The sequence below is a fragment of the Salmo salar genome, chromosome 21, assembly GCF_965601325.2.
Source record: "Salmo salar chromosome 21, fSalSal1, whole genome shotgun sequence".
Classification (NCBI taxonomy): Eukaryota; Metazoa; Chordata; class Actinopteri; order Salmoniformes; family Salmonidae; genus Salmo; species Salmo salar.
This window is the reverse complement of record NC_138311.1, coordinates 36441314-36458391: the sequence shown is the minus strand read 5'-3', so window position 1 is coordinate 36458391 and position 17078 is coordinate 36441314. Positions and strand designations below refer to the sequence as shown.

Genomic DNA, 17078 nt, shown 5'->3' with positions numbered 1-17078 from the left:
CTTTTGCTAAGTGCAGAGATGTAATATATTTGTTGAATGTGTTTGGGAATGTTACAGACTTTGTTGTGCAGCAGTAAGGGCAGTATACCTCAAATCCAGAGGTTGTGTGTTCAAATCCCATCTGGGGTCATACTTTAGCTGAACAGTGACACCACATGACATTTCACATGTGACATATGTGAAAAACATATGTGAAGTTTCAAAACCAAATTTGTGAATTGTTCCAAAAACATGATTTCATATGCGAAATGTCACGTGAAGTGTTCCAAAAACATGTTTTCACATGTGAAGTGTTCACATAATTTCACATGTGAAATGTCAAATCATGTGATTTTCCACATGTGAAATAATGTTAGCCGTTGCTGTAATTGGATACTGTATTAGTGTTTTGATATATGTTTACTGTCAATTGCAATGCACATGGGTAGACTACTTTTTGGCCGTCATGCAAATTAACATGATACGCTGATTATTTTATAGTAAGTTACAGCTACTTTTTATGTATTTCCACAGCTGAACTGTATTTTGTCATTAAATATACAACAACGAACTATGCTGCCAATCAGCAAGTGATGCACATGTTGTCAACAGAAGAGTCAGTGAATGCACAGTAGGTTACGATCAAAGATTGCTAGTGGCAGCAAGTGCCCTAAAGGTTACTGTCCCCCCAAAATTGGCAGTATGTAACTGTTAATTTGACAATAAGTTACTAACTAGTAGTTTCCAAGTAGAAAATTACAAATTCACAGTGCAGCTCATTACTGACACATTCTCTTACAAAGTTTGCAGAACAGATAGTGTCAAAAGAGGTGCTTGACTTGCATCGGCATAACCATCAAACACTTAAACTGCTACAACAGTTGCTTGAGCACTGCTAGTTTTGTGGCCCATATGTATTTCACATTCACAGATCTGGTGGTGTAGCTGCACTGTAGCAGGACATTTCAGGTTGTCAGCGACCGAGAGGTTATGAATTTAAATTCCATTCAAGGTCCCAATTGTGGTCACAGTACAAGATTCTACAATAATTGAAATCATTTAATTATTTCACCTTTATTTAACCAGATAGGCCAGTTGAGAACAAATTGTCATTTACAACTGCGACCTGGCCAAGATAAAGCAAAGCAGTGCGACAAAAACAACAACAGAGTTACACATAAACAAACGTACAGTCAATAACACCAAAGAAAAGAAAAATAGAAAAATCGAATTGCAAATAATTACAATTCAGCATTAATACTGGAGTGATAGATCTGCAGATGATGATGTATAAGTAGAGATACTGGGGTACAAAAGAGCAAGAGGGTAAGTAATAATATGGGGATGAGGTAGTTAGGTGTGCTATTAACAGATTGGCTATGTACAGGTACAGTGATTGGTAAGCTCTGACAGCTGATGCTTAAAGTTAGAGAGGGAGATATAAGACTCCAGCTTCAGAGATTTTTGCAATTCATTGGCAGCAGAGAACTGGAAGGAAAGGCGGCCAAATGAAGTGTTGGCTTTGGGGATGACCAGTGCAATATATCTGCTGGAGCGCGTGCTACGGGTGGATGTTGCTATGGTGACCAGTGAGCTGAGATAAGGCACGGCTTTACCTAGCGAAGACTTATAGATGACCTGGAGCCAGATATGTAGTGAGGGCCAGCCAACGAGAGCATACAGTTCGCAGTGGTGGGTAGTATATGGGGCTTTGGTAATAAAATGAATGGCACTGTGATAGACTACATCCAGTTTGCTGAGTACCGTAATTTCCGGACTATTAAGCGCACCTGAATATAAGCCGCACCCACTGAATTAAAAAATAAATAATATTTTGAACATAAATAAGGCGTACATGTCTATAAGCCGCAGGTGCCTACCGGTACATTGAAACAAATTAACTTTACACAGGCTTTAACGAAACACGGCTTGTAACAAAAATAAATAGGCTTTAACGAAACACGGCTTGTAACAAAAATAAATAGGCTTTAACGAAACACGGCTTGTAACAAAAATAAAAAATTAGCAGTAAGCTTTAGTTGTCTTTTTGCACTGAGTCAATTCCTCACGCTGCTGTTTCCAACGTCTTATCATCGACTCATTAAGACCAAGCTCCCGTGCAGCAGCTCTATTTCCTTTTCCAACAGCCAGATCAATCGCCTTCAACTTGAAAGCTGCATCATATGCATTTCTCCGTGTCTTTGCCATGATGAGGGTGACAAAATGACTACCGTAATCAGAATGATGGGAAGTTTGAGAGCGCTCAATTTAATCTAAACAGTAAACAAAAAAGTTGTTTGACCTTAACCCGTTCGGCAATTTCATCGGTCTAATGAAAGCTTCATGCCGCCAAAAAACTGAGCACGTCACAGAATGTGTTTTTTTGGAGAAAAAAAAATTGAAAGCGGGAAAAATCCATATATTAGCCGCGTCATTGTTTAAGCCGCGAGGTTCAAAGCCTGGGAAAAAAGTTGCGGTTATAGTCCGAAATTTACGGTAGAGTGTTGGGGGCTATTTTGTAAATGACATCGCCGAAGTCAAGGATCGGTAGGATAGTCAGTTTTACGAGGGTATGTTTGGCAGCATGAGTGAAGGAGGCTTTGTTGCAAAATAGGAAGCCGATTCTAGATTTAATTTTGGATTGGAGATGCTTAATGTGAGTCTGGAAGGAGAGTTTACAGTCTAAACAGACACCTAGGTATTTGTAGTTGTCCACATATTCTAGGTCAAAACTGTCCAGAGTAGTGATGCTAGTCGGGCGGGAGGGTGCGGGCAGCGATCGGTTGAAGAGCATGCACTTAGTTTTACTAGCATTTAAAAGCAGTTGGAGGCCACGGAAGGAGTGTTGTATGGCGTTGCAGCTCGTTTGGAGGTTAGTTAACACAGTGTACAAAGAAGGGCCAGATGTGTACAGAATGGTGTTGTCTGTGTAGAGGTGGATCAAAGAATCACCAGCATCAAGAGCGACATCAGCATGGTTTCTTGATATAAATAAGACCTACAAGTTGTTGTGTATATATTTACTTTATTTTCACTGCAACTTTAGGCAAAGTGCACAAGTGTGTTCTTGGCAGTAAATATATAGCTGATCTCCTTTATGTCTGCAGACCTGGCGGCACAGCAGGAATTTCAGATAGCTAGCAACCAAGCAGTTCTCAGGTTGGTTAGCAAGTGATTCAGTGGCACAGCAGTCTAAGGCACTGCATCTCAGTGCAAGAGGTGTCCCTACAGTCCTTTGTTCGATTCCAGGCTGTATCACATCCGGCCCTTGATTGGGAATCCCATAAGGCGGCGCACAATTGTCCCAGCGTCGTCCGGGTTTGGCTGGGGTAGGCTGTCATTGTAAATAATAATTTGTTTCTAACTGACTTGCCTGGTTTAATAAAAAAAATGTGGACTTTTTTTTTAAATAAAGCATCATACTGTCCATTAACAACATAATTTAGCAATAAAAATACAGTGACATATTCATGGGATCACATGTAGAAATTTTGCTTCCCCATGTCACATTTATTTCACATGAGATTGTTTTTTTTACATGTGCTCGCTCACATGCTGTCCCTTGCGGTTTCATGTTATCACATGTTGAGATTTTGCATCCTCATTTTGTCACATTTATTTCACGATAATTTCACGACATCATGTTCTCACATCTGCTAATATGTTATCATGTGTATTTTTATGTTATCACATGTTGCTTCACATTAACTTTACATTAAATCACGTGATCATATGAGATGTGAAATTCATGTGTTTTTTCCGTAAGAGTTAGCTCAACACATGTCACCGACTGGCCTAGCTACCAGATATAACAGGGCAAGGCTAATAGATATTCACACACTATTTGCTGGTACCTGAGGTCTCCCTGTCTTATCTACAGTATGGTGGCTTAATTATGGGATGTGTTAAGTTGCCATACACTTTTATGCCAATTGCCTGTCTTTATGCTGTTTTATAAAGGCAAATGTGAAGGATGTGTGATTTAGCTTTGTGAGGTTTAGATGACTACAGTATCTGCAGACTTAACAGCCAGGGAGCTGTGGATGGTTGGGAATGTTCTTGCTCCACAGTAAATGTTCTCGCTCCTCCTCAGGCGGCAGGTAGCCTAGCAAATAAGAGCTTTGGGCCAGTAACCGAAAGGTTGTTGGTTTCAAATCCCCGAGCCGACTAGGTGAAAAATATGTCGATGTGCCCTTGACCAAGACACTTAACCATAATTGCTACTGTAAGTCGCTCTGGATAAGAGCCTCTGCTAAATGACTAAAATGTAAAACTCAGTGCCTCTTTGCTTGACATCATGGGAAAATCAAAAGAAATCAGCCAAGACCTCAGAAAGAAAATTGTAGACCTCCACAAGTCTGGTTCATCCTTGGGAGCAATTTCCAAATACCTGAAGCTATCACGTTCATCTGTACAAACAATAGTACGCATGTATAAACACCATGGGACCACGCAGCCGTCATACCGCTCAGGAAGGAGACACGTTCTGTCTCCTAGAGATGAACGTACTTTGGTGTGAAAAGTGCAAATCAATCCCAGAACAACAGCAAAGGACCTTGTGAAGATGTTGGAGGAAACAGGTACAAAATTATCTATATCCACGGTAAACGAGTCCTATATCGACATAACCTGAAAGGCCGCTCAGCATGGAAGAAGCCACTGCTCCAAAACCGCCATAAAAAAGCCAGACTACTGTTTGCAACTGCACATGGGGACAAAGATCGTACTTTTTGGAGAAATGTTCTCTGGTCTGATGAAACAAACACCATCCCAACCGTGAAGCACGGGGGTGGCAGCATCATGTTGTGGGGGTGCTTTTCTGCAGGAAGGACTGGTGCACTTCACAAAATAGATGGCATCATGAGGACGGAAAATTTTGTGGATATATTGAAGCAACATCTCAAGACATCAGTCAGGAAGTTAAAGCTTGGTCGCAAATGGGTCTTCCAAATGGACAATGACCCCAAGCATACTTCCAAAGTTGTGTCAAAATGGCTTAAGGACAACAATGTCAAGGTATTGGAGTGGCCATCATAAAGTCCTGACCTCAATCCTATAGAAAATTTGTTGACAGAACTGAAAACGTGTGTGCGAGCAAGGAGGCCTACAAACCTGACTCATTTACACCAACTCTGTCTGGAGGAATGGGCCAAAATGTCACGGCTGTCGAAAGGATCGGACCAAAGTGCAGCGTGGTTGTAGTTCCACATTTTATTAAATCCGTGAAACTTTGCAAAACATAAATAACTGAATTTACAAAACAAACCATGACGCAGAGAGAAACAAACACTCAAAAGATATAATCACCCACAAAACCCAGGAGGAAAAACCCCAACTTAAATATGATCTCCAATCAGAGGTAACAAGGACCAGCTGCCTCCAATTGGAGATCAACCCAAAAAACAACATAGAAATAGAAAAACTAGAACTTTAACATAGAAATAGAAAACATAGAAAAACACAAAACACCCCCTGTCACGCCCTGACCTACTCTACCATAGAAAATCACATCTTACTATGGTCAGGACGTGACACAAAATTCACCCAACTTATTGTGGGATCTTGTGGAAGGCTACCCAAAACGTTTCACCCAAGTTAAAACATTTAAAGGCAATGCTACCAAATACTAATTGAGTGTATGTAAACTTCTGACCCACTGGGAATGTGTTGAAAGAAATAAAAGCTGAAATAAATCATTCTCTACTATTATTCTGACATTTCACATTCTTAAACTAAAGTGGTGATCCTAACTGACCTAAGACAGGGAATTTTTACTAGGATTAAATGTCAGGAATTGTGAAACTGAGTTTAAATGTATTTAAACTTCCGACTTCAACTGTATATATTTACTTTCTGTTGTCTCCTAGGTGACGTTCTGCACCTGGAACTACCACTGTAACATCGACAGTCAGGGTTTGCTCTGTCTGGATCTACTTTGTTATTTCTTAGGTGATGTTAGATCTGCTTTATTTCATTCCCTAGGTGACATTCCGCACCAGGATCTACCACTGTAACATAAACAGTCAGGGTGTGATCTGCCTGGATATCCTGAAAGACAACTGGAGCCCCGCCCTCACCATCTCCAAGGTGCTGCTGTCCATCTGTTCCCTGCTCACAGACTGTAACCCTGGTGAGTGACACAGCGGTCAACCAATCAGACATATAGTATATATACTGTACACATGTAACAGACTGCAACCCTGGTGAGTGACACAGCGGTCAACCAATCAGACATATAGTATATATACTGTACACATGTAACAGACTGCAACCCTGGTGAGTGACACAGCGGTCAACCAATCAGACATACACTGAGTGTACAAAACATTAAGTGTGAGTTAATAGTGAGTTGCACCCCCCTCCCTCTCAGAACAGCCTGAATTCATCGGCACATGGACTCTACAATGTGTCAAAAGCGTTCCACAGGGATGCTGGCCCATGTTGACTCCAATGCTTCCCACAGTTGTGTCAAGTTGGCTGGTTGTTCTTTGGGTTGTGGACCGTTTTTTAAACACACTGGAAACTGTTGAGCGTGAAAAACCCCAGCAGAGTTGCAGTTCTTGACACAGACTGGGGTGCCTGGCACCTACTACCACTTAAAAAAAGGCACTAGAATCTTCTGTCTTGCCCTTTCACCCTCTAAATGACACACATACACAATCCATGTCTCAATTGTCTCAAGGCTTAAAAATCCTTCTTTAACCTCCCCTTCATCTACACTGATTGAAGTGTTTAACAAGTGACATCAATAAGGAATCACAGCTTTCACCTAGATTCACCTGGTCAGTCTATGTCATGGAAAGAGCAGGTATTCATAATGTTTTGTACACTCAGTGTGTAGTATATATACTGTACACATGTAACAGACTGCAACCCTGGTGAGTGACACAGCGGTCAACCAATCAGACGTACAGTAAATATACTGTACACCAGTAACAGACTGTAACCCCAAAGCAAGCATCAAAACCAAAGAGATTACACTGCACTTGACTTGTAGAATGTTTGCGCTGTGTCAGGGATGGGACAACGGGACAGCCATAAATTTAGAAATCCTACTCAATCTTTCTTCTACCTTGATGCATGCTTCAATTTCTACTTGAATGAAGTCATTTATACAAAACAAAACGAAGCAGTCCTGTATGTCTGGCTTGGGACTTGGTGATCTAAGATCGCCCTCTTACCAATGACTGTGTACCAATGACTGAGGCCTCTTACTCATGACTGTCTCATCCACTTCCTCTTCAATCATTTTAGACTTCCGCAACCCTCTTACTAATGCGTTGCTCATCTCTTTCCTGTCTTCTCACTCTCCTCTCCTCAGCTGACCCTCTGGTTGGTAGCATTGCCACTCAGTACCTGACCAACAGAGCCGAGCATGACAGGATAGCCCGACAGTGGACCAAGAGATACGCCACTTAGAGGTCACGACCCCTAACCCCGTCCTGTCTGATCCCCTGTCCACCCAGTCCCCCTGCCTGCAGTGTGAAGGTCCCGGAGGCGACGTCACATCGTGCAACAAATCTTTATAGCCTTTACAATACGGACTTCTGTGTATCTGTCTGATTACTGATTCTACTCCTCCACATTTTTCCCTGCTATGAGGACTGGGTCTGAAGAGACAGAGAGAAAGATCCAAGCAGGCATTGTCTCACGTCAGATAGCGAAGCTGCGTCTCCGTCTGCACTGATAGTTCATGGCAACACAGAGCGTTAGAATGACGCCATCTGCCGGAAGACAATGCCCAACAAAAGGTAAATGTATATTGGAGTAGAATTTTGTAGCTGTAGATTTTAGTTATGTTTAAATGCCTCTACTTGCAAGTCTTGCTTCTTTGGGATATTAAAAAATAAAATGTATTTTGTGATGTAATAAAGGAAACTATTCCTAAAGTCTCAACCAAATATTATGGTGCATTTTAGCCTTGTCCATTATCTGTATGAAGTTAAAGAAGAAACAACTAGCTGATGTAGATTATTAGAGATGATGATGTCATTTATATGAAAGCCAGACACCCATTTCCACTTATGTAGTTACATTATACTGTTGTGATGACTCTGTTTTACCTTGTCAATTTGTAATGAAAACGAGATTTCATTGAAACCTTTTTGTAGCTCAACAAAAGATGAGCCACCACTGTAACATCCCCAAAACACAATAAACTTGTCCCCAAGGGTTGAATTGTACAGTGTAAACTCATGGATGATTGACATTGGCAGCTGGCATTCAATAACCAGGGCTGCATCCCAAATGACACCATATTCTGACTTGTGACCAGAGCCCATGCGAAGAAGGGCACTACATAGGGGATAGGGTGCCATTTGGGACATAGAGAAAGGCTCAATTTGTTCAGGACCAATGAGAGGAATGAGAGAACCCCAGGAAATGACCAAGACAATGTCATTGTTACATAGAGTTGGTCACTCAGAACTGCTGCTCTGCAATCTGCCGTACTGTTATCTCTTGAGATGTATAATTTCATACTGATTCTACACCTTCTATTACCATTTGAGGACTGATGTCTGTAGGAAAAGACGGTGCTCAAATCGACCTAGACTTGAAGTACACATAAAACGGGAAACAGACCCAACTCTCCATCTGTTGAAGTTAAATCCTATGAGAATAAAACAAAACGTTGAAGGATGGAAAGAGTGAAACTGGTAAATGCTATTCAAGTAGAATTTTGTAACTGTAGTAGATTTAGTATGTTCGCTGTAGATATAGTGTTATCTCTATTTTTGCTAGCAGCCTCTGTACTCTATAAACATAGATACAGGTTTTCTGTTTTATTGATGTGGGTTTTTTTGTTATTCTCTATCGATCTCGGACTTGTTTGATGTGTGGTTCAAGAGTTGGTCTCTGAAGAGTAGCTGCTGTCAGTGTTCAGGCAAATTTTTATATTTTCACTGTCTAGCCTCAACAGTGGAGTGATAGAGAGATATTCTCTGGCCTGTATCATAACCCTGGAGATGGATAGAAGAATACCTGGTAGTGGTGCTTTAGGATTAAGGCATAGGTACCACTACATACTGGTCTGTGTTTTGTCGCAATTGCTGAGGTTAGGCTGTTGGTATTGCAAGCTGATCCTAGATCTGTATCTAATGGCAATTTCACCCTTAAAATCACCCTCTCATAGTTAGACCACCCCCTTGTGGTTGGATCTTTGAACTACACACACCTGGAAGAGGCTATTGTTCTACTACTCATGGTCTTGTTCTACATTGAGTTATGCTCTATGACCATAGATAGATAGCATGTTGCTGGTTTAATGAAGCAATATTCATATGATGCGTTGAGAAACCACAGTAAGTAAATGATTACTTGCGGTGTATCTGATGATTCTGACTTTTTTAAGACTTTAGATGGAAAGAGATGCTTATAAGATAAATGGCTAGTTGAAATTCTAAACTATACTGAACAAAAATATGACAGGTACATGCAACAATTTCAAAGATTGTACTCAGTTACAGTTCATATAATGAAATCAGTCAACTGAAATAAATTCCTTAGGCCCTAATCTATGGATTTCACATGACTGGGCAGGGGTGCAGCGATGGAAGCCAGACCCAGCCAATCGTAATGAGTTTTTCCTCACAAAAGGGCTTTATTACAGACAGAAAAACCCCTCAGCACCCCCCCCCCCATCCCCCCTCAGATGATTCCAAAGGTGAAGAAGCCGGATGTCGAAGTCCTGGGCTGGCATGGCTACATGTGGTCTGCAGTCTCAAAAACAATGTTGGAGGCAGCTTATGGTAAAGACATTTACATTCAAATCTCTGGCATCAGCTCTGGTGGACATCCCTCCAGTCAGCATACCAATTGCATGCTCCCTCAAAACTTGAGACATCTGTGGCATTGTGTTGTGTGACAAAACTGCACATATAAAAGTGGCCTTGTATTGTTCCCAGCACAAGGCGCACCTGTGTAATGATCATGCTGTTTAATCAGCTTCTTGATATGCCACACCTGTAAGGTTGTGTATAACATGAATTACGCTGTGTCTATCAGGAATTCTGACTGGAATTATCACAGGAGGGAGACAGAGGAAGATAAATTGAAGCATAAGGAGAGAGTAATTAATTATCTTTTGAAAAATTTAAAGGATGGAGATCATAAAGGGACATATCACAGACACACACAAACACACACATAGATTGAGAGAATCCCTATGGCTGGTAGGGCAAGCTGTAAGGCTTTCCCAACCATGGGCCAAGTGGGGCCTCACTCCACTGAATTTCTCTCAGAGACAGCAGGACTGCTGTCATGAGACAAGGTAGAGTATAGCCCACAAACTCAGGGGTGAGTCACCCCTGAGTTGGAAGCCCCACTTGGCCCATGACTAATGACAGCAGTCCTGCTGTCTCTGAGAGAAATTCAGTGGAGAGGGAGGCCTTTCCCACCACCGTGTGTGTGAGGTATGCCTCTCGTGTGAGTGTGCGAGTAAGTGAGTGAGGCCTTTCCCACCATTGGCCCCTACCAGAGAAGGGGGAAGAGAGAGAGAGAGAGAGAGAGAGAGAGTCGACACAGCAAGACTGGACTAAGATAACATGACTGGTGAACAGGTCAGGGTTCCATAGCCGCAAGCAGAACAGCAGAAATTGAATCAGCAGCACAACCAGGTGGACTGTGGACGGGGACAGTCAGGAGTCGTCAGGCCATGTAGTCCTGAGGCATGGTCCTAGGGCTCAGGTCCTCCAGGAGAGAGAGAGATGGGAGAATTAGAGGGAACATACCTAATATCACACAGGAAACCAGATAATACAGGAGAATTACACAGGGTTAGACAGACTGACCCTAGCCCCCCGGCGCATAGACTATTGCAGCATAGATACTGGAGACTGAGACATGGGGGGGGGGGGGTCGGGGGACACTGTGTCCGCGTCCAAAATTACCCTCGGACAGGGCCAACCAGGCAGGATATGACCCCACCCACTTTGCTAAAGCACAGCCCCCACACCACCAAAGGGATATCAACAGACCACTAACTTACTACACTGAGAAAAGGTAGAGTATAGCCCACAAAGATCTCCCCCACCGCACAAGCCCGAGGACAGAAAGGATGGGAGAGTGAGAGCAAGCCAGTGACTCAGCCCCTGTAATAGGGTCAGAGGCTGAGAATCCCAGAGGAGAGTGGGGAGCAGGCCAGGAAGAGACAGCAAGGGTAGTTCGTCGATCTAGGGCATTGACGTTTACCTTTGCACCCCTGGGCCAGACTACACTCAATCATAGGACCTACTGAAGATATGAGTATTCAGTAAAGACTAAAAGGTTGAGACGGAGTCCATTCCATAAAAATGTAGCTCTATAGGATAAAGCTCTATAGGAGAAAGCACTGCCTCCAGCTGTTTGCTTAGAAATTCTAGGAACAATAAGGAGGCTTGTGTCTTGTAACCGTAGCGTACGTGTAGGTATGTATGGCAGGACCAAATCGGCAAGATTGGTAGGAGCAAGTCCATGTAATGCTTTGTATGTTAGCAGTAAAACTTTGGAAGTCAGCCCTAGCCTTAACAGGAAGCAAGTGTAGAGGTTAGCACTGGAGTAATATGATCAAATGTTTTAGTTCTAGTCAAGATTCTAGCAGTCGTATTTAGCACTAGCTGAAGTTTATTTAGTGCCTTATCTGGATAGATGAAGTGAAAACATTATGGATTAGCCTTTCCTCCCGAATTTTGGGACAAAAAGTTTCACTTTATTGCAATGTTACGAAGATGGAAAAAAACTGCTCTTGATATATTTTGTATATGTTCGTCAAAAGCTAGATCAGGGTGCAAAGTAACTCGGAGGTCCTTCACAGTTTTATTTGAGACAACTGTACAACCATTGAGATTCATTGTCAGATCCGATGGCAGATTTATTTTTCCTTCTTGGGACCTAGAACTAGCATCTCTGTTTTGTCTGAGTTTAAAAGTAAAACATTTGCTGTCATCCACTTCATTATGTCTGAAACACACGCTTCCAGGGTAGGCAATTTTGGGGCTTCACCATGTTTCATCGAAATGTACAACTGTTTGGTGTCTGCATAGCAGTGAAAGTTGACATTGTGTTTTCAAATAACATCCCCAAGAGGTAGCATATAAAGTGCAAACAATAGTGGTCCTAGAATGGAACGTTGAGGAACACCGAAACTTTCCATTGATTTGTCAGAGGACAAACTATCCACAGATACAAAATGATCTCTTTCCAACAGATAAGATCTAATCCAGGCAAGAACTTGCCCGTGTATACCAATTACGATTTCCAATCTCTCCAAAAGAATGTGGTGATCGATGTTGTCGAAAGCAGCACTAAGGTCTAGGAGCACGAGGACAGACGCATAGCCTTGGTCTGATGCCATTAAAAGGTAATTTACCACTTTCACAAGTGCGGTCTCAGTACTATGATTTGGTCTAAAACCAGACCGGAGCGTTTCGTATACAGTATTTGTCTTCAGGACGGCAGTGAGTTGCTGAGCAACATCTTTCAAAAACAAATGTTGAGAGGAATGGGAGATTCGATAGAGGCCGATAGTTTTTGTCATTTTCCGTGCTTTTTCAGGTGAGGTTTTATTACTGCCACTTTTAATGAGTTTGGTATACATCTGGAGGATAGGGAGCCATTTATTATGTTCAACATAGGAGGGCCAAACACAGGAAGCCCTTTCAATAGTTTAGTTGGACTAGGTCCAGTAGACAGCTTCAAGGTTTAGAGGCCATGACTATTTTTGTGAATGTGACAGGAGATACAGGATTAAAAAACGTGAGCATCTATTGATCCGAGGTCCTGGCAGTTCTGTGCACTCAGGACAAATTAGTTTTGTAGAAATATGCATGTTCAAAGAGTCCGTATTTTTTCTTTCTTTTTTCTTTCTTTTTTCTTTTCGTCAAAGAAGTTCATGAATTCATCATTGCTGAAGTGAAGGCCATCCTCACTTGGTGAATGCTGCTTTTTAGTTAGCTTTGCGACTGTATCAAAAATACATTTTGGATCGTATTTATTCTCCTCAATCAGGTTGTAAAAGTAGGCTGTTAGAGCAGCAGTGAGGGCTTTTCGATATTGCACGGTACTGTCTTTCCAAGCTAGCCAGAAGACTTCCAATTTGGTGGAGCACCATTTCCGTTCAAAATTTCTGGAAGCTCGCTTCAGGTCTCGGATATTTTCTGTATACCAGTGAGCTAGTTTCTTGTGACCAATTTCTTTTTGTTTTTAGCAGTGAAACTGCATTTAGGATATTACGCAAGGTTAAGTTTAGATCCTCGGTACTCTGATATCCTTGGGTAGGTTTTTGTACTCTGATATCCTTGGGTAGGTTGAGGGACTCTGGAAGGGCATTTAGGAATCTTTGGGTTGTTCAAGGATTTATGCCTGTCGGCATAATTTATAGCATGGCTTTTGATAATCCTTGGTTGTGGTCTAAGCAAATGATTTGTTGTGATTGTAAACATAATAAGATGGTGGTCCGATAGTCCAGGATTATGATAAAAAACATTTAGATCCACAATATTTATTCCACAGGACAAAACTATGCATATGTCCCGAGACATGTAGTACAAAACTCACTGAGTCAATGATAGCTCCGAAAGTTTCTCTGTGTGAATATTGAAGTCACCAAAATGTTTTATATTATCTGCCATGACTACGAGGTCTGATAGGAATTCAGGGAACTCAGTGAGGAGTGCTGTATACAGCCCAGGAGGCCTGTAAACAGTATCAATAAAAAGTGTACAGAGGCAACTCTCTTCCTCTCTTGAGCCAAGTGGTCAGAAATAGAGAAAGCAGACCCCTCTCTGTCGGCATAGTCACACCTGACCCCTCTCTCCTACCTCCTCTCCCCTCTCCTCTTTAATCCTCTCCCGTGGTGTTAGAGTCATTACAAGTGGCAGACACAATGAGTTAATTGAGATGAAGTGATCTGTGTTCTGCTCTCTGTGTGCTATGGATCTCCGAAGTGCCATAAGCCTGAGCCACAATAGAAGACCTTGGATGGAGGGTGTGTGTGTGTGTGTGTCTCTCTTGGGCGGCTAAAACCTTCCTTTTTGTTTCTGAAGGACTATGTGTTTCCAATGGCAGGCCGTTCAACATTTCCTTTCATCTGAAACCCTTTTCACTAGGCCTACATGGTCATAATGAAATCACACAAACCTGAGTTGGGCTGTAATTTCATTTGAAATGAAAATAGCCAGGGTGTTATTTCTTCCTTGTAAAGGATGCGGTGTTGAATTTATCACCCAAGGACACACTTTCCAAACATGTACTGTACCTGTATTATCAAGATGGATAATGAATGGATAGTGTGTAGGAGTATTGCTCTCTTGGCTGGCTAAAAATCCTTTGGCTTCCTTCGTGCTGTGTTTTGCCCTAGTTCAAAGACCAGAGCTTGTGTCTTTTGACAGGGAAAGACAGAGCCATCCGAACTGGACAGAGGCTTTGGTCCAGGATATAAAACTCTTCCAAAAACCTTCCTTCCCGCCAAGGTTTTTAAGAGAAAATAAACCTGGAATGACTATCACGCTTTAAACACTACATTTCCCATTACAAATTTGAGGTATTTCTAATGTAGAAATCTCACCACAAGTAATCGTTTGCACATTGGTTCTTGCTTTTTTACACGCATGTAAAACAAGGAATTTCCTTCTTGAGGACCTGTGGGCCCCCAACTCCCTATTTAAATGGCTTTAATTGGGTCTGAAACTATCCATGACTCAGATGAGATTATGTATAATGCATTATAATGTGGTTATGCATGGTCAGACTAAATATCAGCCATTTCGAGTAATTTGAAATTGTTCTACATGTGTTCTAGTAATAATTCCTAGCACTTGTGCTGTACTAGAAAGTGAGTCTGTGTGTCATCCAGTCAAAGGGTTAAGAAGAACCAATGATGCAGGGAGATTGAACAAATCAAATCAAATTGTATTGGTCACATGCTTCATGAACAACAGGTGCAGACTAACAGTGAAATGCTTACTTACGGGCCCTTCCCAACAATGCAGAGAGAAAGAAAATAGAGAAATAATAGAAAAGTAACAATAAATACACAACAAGCAACAATAACTTGGCTATATGCATGGTGAACCAGTACCGAGTCACTGTGCAGCAGGTAGATACACTATATATATATATATATATATATAAAAACGTATGTGGACAACCCATTAAATTAGTGGCTTTGGCTATTTCAGCCACACCCGTTGTTGACAGGTGTATATAATCGAACACACAGCCATGCAATCTCCATAGACAAACACTGGCAGTAGAATGGCCTTACTGAAGAGCTCAGTGACTTTAAATGTGGCACCGTCATAGGATGCCACCTTTCCAAACAAGTCAGTTTGTCAAATTTCTGCCCTGCTAGAGCTGCCCCAGTGAAGTATTGTTATTGTGAAGTGGAAACGTCTAGAAGCAACAACGGCTCAGCTGTGAATTGGTAGGCCACACAAGCTCACAGAATGGGACCACAGAGTGTCCTCAGTTGCAACACTCACTACCGAGTTCCAAACAGCCTCTGGAAGCAATGTCAGCACAAGAACTGTTCGTCGTGAGCTTCATGATATGGGTTTCCATGGCCGAGAACCGCAAACAAGCCTAAGATCACCATGCGCAATGCCAAGCGTCGGTTGGAGTTGTGTAAAGCTCACCCCGTTGGACTCTGGAGCTGTGGAAACGTGTTAGTTAAAAAAGGGCCAATGTTAGTTCAAAAAGGTTCAATGCAGATAGTCCAGCTATGTATTCATTTAACTATTTAGCAGTCTTATGGCTTGGGGTAGAAGCTGTTCAGGGTCCTGTTGCTTTCAGACTTGCCGTGCGGTAGCAGAGAGAACAGTCTATGACTTCGGTGGCTGGAGTCTTTGACAAATTTTAGGGCCTTCCTCTGACACTGCCTGGTATAGCGTTCCGAGATGGCAGGGAGCTCATCCCCAGTGATATACTGGGCCGAACATATTACACTCTGTAGTGCAGTACCCGCAAAACACCAGTCTCAACGTCAACAGTGAAGAGGCGACTCCGGGATGCTGGCCTTCTAGGCAGAGTTCCTCTGTCCAGTGTCTGTGGTCTTTTGCCCATCTTAATCTTTTCTTTTTATCGGCCAGTCTGAGATATGGCTTTTTCTTTGCAACTCTGCCTAGAAGGCCAGCATCCCGGAGTCGCCTCTTCACTGTTGACGTTGAGACTGGTGTTTTGCGGGTGCTATCTAATGAAGCTGCCAGTTGAGGACTTGTGAGGCATCTGTTTCTCAAACTAGACACTCTAATGTACTTGTCCTCTTGCTCAGTTGTGCACCGGGGCCTCCCACTCATCTTTCTATTTTGATTAGAACCAGTTTGCACTGTTCTGTGAAGGGAGTAGTACACAGCATTGTACCAGATCTTCAGTTTCTTGGCAATTTCTCGCATGGAATAGCCTTAATTTCTCAGAACAAGTATAGACTGACGAGTTTCAGAAGAAAGTTATTTGTTTCTGGACATTTTGAGCCTGTAATCGAACCCACAAATGCTGATGCTCCAGATACTCAAATAGTCTAAAGAAGGCCCGTTGTATTTCTTCTTTAATCAGCACAACAGTTTTCAGCTGTGCTAACATAATTGCAAAAGGATTTTCTAATGATCAATTCGCCTTTTAAAATGATAAACTTGGATTAGCTAACACAACGTGCCATTGGAACACAGGAGTGATGGTTGCTGATAATGGGCCGCTATACGCCAATGTAGATATTCCATAAAAAAATCGGCCATTTCCAGCTACAATAGTCATTTACAACATTAACAATGTCTACACTGTATTTTTAATCAAATTTATGTTATTTTAATGGACAAAAAAGTGCTTTTCTTTAAAAAACAAGGACATTTCTAAGTGACCCCAAACTTTTGAACGGTAGTGTCGGTGTTCCTCTTGGTGTAGATGTGGTAGATTTGAGCCATGACCAGCCTTTCAAAGCATTTCATGGCAACAGATGTGAGTGCTACGGGGCAATAGTCATTTAGACAGGTTACCTTGGCTTTCTTGGGCACAGGGACTTTGGTAGTCTGCTTGAAACATGTAGGTATTACAGACTGGGTCAACGAGAGGTTAAAAATGTCAGTGAAGACACTTTTCAGCTTCTCAGCGTCTGCTCTGAGTATGCATCC

At 42.1% G+C, this 17078-nt stretch overlaps 1 protein-coding gene across 4 annotated transcripts in view; it reads left to right on the top strand.

The window, feature by feature from the left end:
• ub2e3 (Ubiquitin-conjugating enzyme E2 E3) overlaps window positions 1-8162 on the top strand; it is a 61090-nt gene extending 52928 nt beyond the window's left edge. For all 4 annotated transcript variants that reach the window (XM_014165029.3, XM_014165028.3, XM_045704326.1 and 1 more), the window contains 2 exons: window positions 5962-6109; window positions 7301-8162. In XM_014165029.3, coding sequence (XP_014020504.1) covers window positions 5962-6109; window positions 7301-7398 — 246 coding nt within the window. In that variant the 3' untranslated portion in view covers window positions 7399-8162. The remainder of the gene's footprint in view (window positions 1-5961; window positions 6110-7300) is intronic.
• The last annotated feature ends 8916 nt before the right edge of the window (window positions 8163-17078 follow it).